Here is a 3,953-nt window from a genome sequence, read left to right as displayed (position 1 = left end):
TCAATCAATAACACCCCCAAAAAATTAACTGCTCATTAATTCATTATTTGTTGGACTTGTCTTTGCGTTTATTTGCATAACCACAGCGTCTGAACTTCAACAGTAATCCATTGGTTGTAAAGTGTTTTGGGAATTCCTGAGGAAGGTGTTAGAGAGCTGCAAGCTCTTCTTTTATTACCTGTTGTTTGTCATCTATATTTAACCATTGCTTATCCTTTTTATACCACTGTGTCCCAATTGCCTAGTCTTAATATCCAATTAATCACCATTGTCTATTTTCTATTCTGTATTGCCCACCATTGTCTTCCATATCCCACTATTCTCCATTTCCCTGTTGTTTATCTCTTGTTCTCGGTTGTCTTATATACCTCGCTGTTGCTCATCTATCCTCTGCATTATATATAGCTCAATTTCTAGCGCTATGAATTGGTAATTTGCGTTGCTTGTGCATCCGCCCCTGTCATCTTGCGTAACAATGTCCGTCCGGAGGCGGGGGAGTGTAGGACACTCCGAGACAGGACCTCTTATTGGCGCATAGAGGGAAAGAGCACGGCCTTGCTCTGTGACCTCATCAAAAGAGAACTCTCAAAACTCACACCCTTCACTCCAAACTTCCCTGTCAGGTTGAACTGACTCCCCGACTTCGCCACTGGCATTAACGGGATCAAAACCATGGAAAACTCCGCCGTGATCATAGACAATGGCTCGGGTATCTGCAAAGCAGGGTTAGCCGGGGACAATGCCCCAAGGTCGGTCATCACATCCATCGTAGGGCGCCCCAAAGCAAAGGCGACCATGCTTGGGGCTGGCCACAAGGAGTACTACATCGGGGAAGAAGCTCAAGCTAAGAGAGGCGTTTTAAGTTTGAAATACCCAATTAAACATGGCATAGTGACCTCCTGGGACGATATGGAAAAGATCTGGAGACATGTCTATGATTGTGAGCTCCGCTTAAAATCACACGAGAGGCCGGTGCTGTTGACCGAAGCCCCTCTGAACCCCTTACACAACCGAGAGACCATGACCGAGATGATGTTTGAAAGTTTCAAGGTGCCCGCAATGTATGTGGCTGTCCAGGCTGTTCTAGCTCTGTACGCTTCAGGACGGACCACTGGTTTAGTCATGGACAGTGGGGATGGCGTGACCCACACCGTCCCCATTTATGAAGGTTACTGCCTCCCCCACGCCGTCTACAGGTTCGATCTAGCTGGCAGAGACATCACCCAATACTTCGTCAGGATCCTGATGGAAGTTGGACATTCCTTTATCTCCTCTGCCGAGAGAGAGATCGTGAAGGACATAAAGGAGAAGCTGTGCTACGTGGCCATTGATCCACAGTTGGAAATGAGGAAAAAGCGAGAAGACATCCAGAAGGAATACAAGCTCCCTGATGGAAATGTGATACGGGTCCAAAGCCAACTTTTCAGAGCCCCGGAGATACTTTTTTCTCCTGCCAGCGTGGGCTTCGAATGTCCAGGTGTTCACAGGCTGGTTTTCAAGAGCATCTTGAAATGTGATATCGACCTGCGGAAGTATCTACATTCAAACGTGCTGCTCTCGGGTGGCTCCACGCTCTTCCCAGGTCTGGATGAAAGGCTGTTGAAGGAGCTGCAGTTGCTGGCTCCCGCGGGAGTGCCGGTGAAAGTCATTGCCCCTCCAGAGAGGAAATACTCCGTTTGGATTGGGGCTTCTATCCTAACGTGCTTGACTTCCTTTCAGGAAATGTGGATTACGGCTTGCGAGTACCTGGAGATGGGGTCGTGTGTGGTTCACAGAAAATGTTTCTAGGAATTCCTGTAAGAATAACAACTAACGCTAAAAATAGCAGATACTTTAATCGACCATGATCTCTTATCGACCATGATCTCTTACTGTTGAATGAAAAATAAACAACTGGAACTAATATTTCCGTGAGTAGCTTTGGTTGTGGGGTGTTCTGACCTTATCTGTCTGCTGTTAGATTGTAACAATACACTCCAAATGCCCAGGTACGGGTATAAATATATCTATTTATAAGTTATTAAAACGCTTATATTCGTGTGCACTTCCTGTGTACAAAACTTTAATTCCTGCTGTTGTGTTTTTGTAACATTTCTGTGTCAACTTTTTCTCATTGCGAATTCCTTTGTCCATATTTATAATGGAAACTGCCTATGTAAACTTGTCACCCTGTGATTACAACCTCCCACCAGTGGTGGCACTGTAACACTTCAGTTTTACATCTCAAGGCTGAAGCATGAAATGCAAAGAAAATCCTATACTGCAACCAACTCTAATTCTCTGCCTCACATTGCTTTGTAACTACAAATAATATTAAATCAAAATACATTATACAAAATAAGGACAAAAAGTATGACTTTAAAATGAAGACTGAATATATATATTTTTAATATTCTATATCTATACCTCATTCAATCATCCCTCAGCCCTCTAACCTTGCTTCACCTGAAGACTATGCTTCATCATGACTCCCTGCAACTCAATGGAAGATCAACTAGTAAGGTATTAAAAGATATAGAAAAGGGAAATCCTACTTCAAGTTAAATCATAGCAGAAGGACTAGGGAGTACAGATTCAAACTGGCAAAGACCAAATTTAGGACTATTGTCAGGAAGTTCTTCACACAAAATGTGGTCAATGTGTGGAATGGATTTCCTGGTAGGATATTGGAGGCAAAAAAACCTGAAATCATTTAAGAATCAATTGAATAAAGAAAGGACTTGCATTTATATAGTGCCTTTCACGACTTCAGGACCTCCCCAAAGCGCTTCACAGCCAATAAAGTATATTTGAAGCGTAATCACTGTTGTAATGTAGGAAACACAGCAGCCAATTTGCACACAGCAAGGTCCCACACAGCAATTAGATAATGACCAGATAATCTGTAAATATTAAGGGATAAATATTGGCCAGGATACTGGGAAAACTGCCCTTCTATTTGAATAGTGCCATAAGATCTTTTACGTCCACCTGTGAGGGCAGACGGATTTAATGTCTCATCCGGAAGACAGCAGCTGTGACAGTGCAGCACTCCTCAGTACTGTACTAAAGTGTCAGCCTGGATTGTATGCTCGTGTTCCTGGAGTGTGACTTGAACCTAGGACCTTCTTACTCAGAGTTGAACCCAGTCCAAGCTGATGAAATGAGAGACTTCTTTCCCCATTGGCTGCAAAGATATTAGTGAAATATTGAGTGCAAGTCTGCAATATAAACTGCCCACAATTCAGCATTAATTTCTAATTAATTTGTATCTTGTTGAAAGAGGATATAAGGGAGGATGTTGTCATAATAGAAACATTTAAGTTGATGAAGAAGGCGATGCTCTTGTGAGGCTGCAGTTGAGGCACTTTGTTAGGGAGGAGCAGAGGGGTCTTTTACCCTGCTCCTTGTTTTACGTGACCTAGGAGTTCTTGATGCCAACACTGGGTACCAAAAGTGAAATATTCTATTCTCCTGCACTGGTCTCTTGTGCATCCCTCCTCCCGTTGTCCCGCCATAGGTAGGTGTGCCTTCAATCAACTTAGACTCCACACTCTGGAATTTCCTCCCTAAACCCCTCTGCCTTTTCACCTCCTTAAAGCCCATCTCTTTGACCAAGGTTTTGGTCACCCCTCCTAATATCTCCCTTTCTAGCTTAGTGTTCACTTTTATTCCTCTATGAAGCACCTTTGGTTGTTATTCTATGTTAAAGGCACTATATAAATGCAAGCTCTTGCTGTTTTTGTAAAATAGGTAATTCTATCTATTGGGATGTAACATTTTCTAGTTGTGAAAGCAACTAATTACAGGCAAATGTGAAGTACAGAAAATATGGGCTCGATTTTAATTCAGGTCAGGATCAGTGCATGGGGGTGGGGTCCAGGGCAAGTGACAAGTTCGCATGCTGAGGCCCGGAGAGATTTTCCTCTTTCTCTTTGCATAGTTTCTATGATAAGAAATTAGTCCAGACAGAA

General features: G+C 43.1%; 1 protein-coding gene across 2 annotated transcripts; it reads left to right on the top strand.

Annotated features, from left to right (window-relative positions):
• The first annotated feature begins 667 nt into the window (after positions 1–667).
• Positions 668–1,985, top strand: LOC137300969 (actin, macronuclear-like). 2 transcript variants are annotated; one of them, XM_067970267.1, is made up of 2 exons: positions 668–1,274; positions 1,461–1,985. In XM_067970267.1, the coding sequence occupies exons 1-2, from the start codon at positions 673–675 to the stop codon at positions 1,786–1,788; spliced, it is 930 nt and encodes a 309-aa protein (XP_067826368.1). In that variant the 5' UTR covers positions 668–672; the 3' UTR covers positions 1,789–1,985. The 2 variants fall into 2 exon arrangements, with proteins under 2 accessions (XP_067826368.1, XP_067826367.1); XM_067970266.1 differs by having other exon boundaries at positions 668–1,985.
• Positions 1,986–3,953: the final 1,968 nt, after the last annotated feature.

The sequence above is a fragment of the Heptranchias perlo genome, chromosome 32, assembly GCF_035084215.1.
Source record: "Heptranchias perlo isolate sHepPer1 chromosome 32, sHepPer1.hap1, whole genome shotgun sequence".
Taxonomy (NCBI): domain Eukaryota; kingdom Metazoa; phylum Chordata; class Chondrichthyes; order Hexanchiformes; family Hexanchidae; genus Heptranchias; species Heptranchias perlo.
The sequence above is the reverse complement of the archived record's forward strand: the minus strand, read 5'-3'. Positions and strand labels throughout refer to the sequence as shown.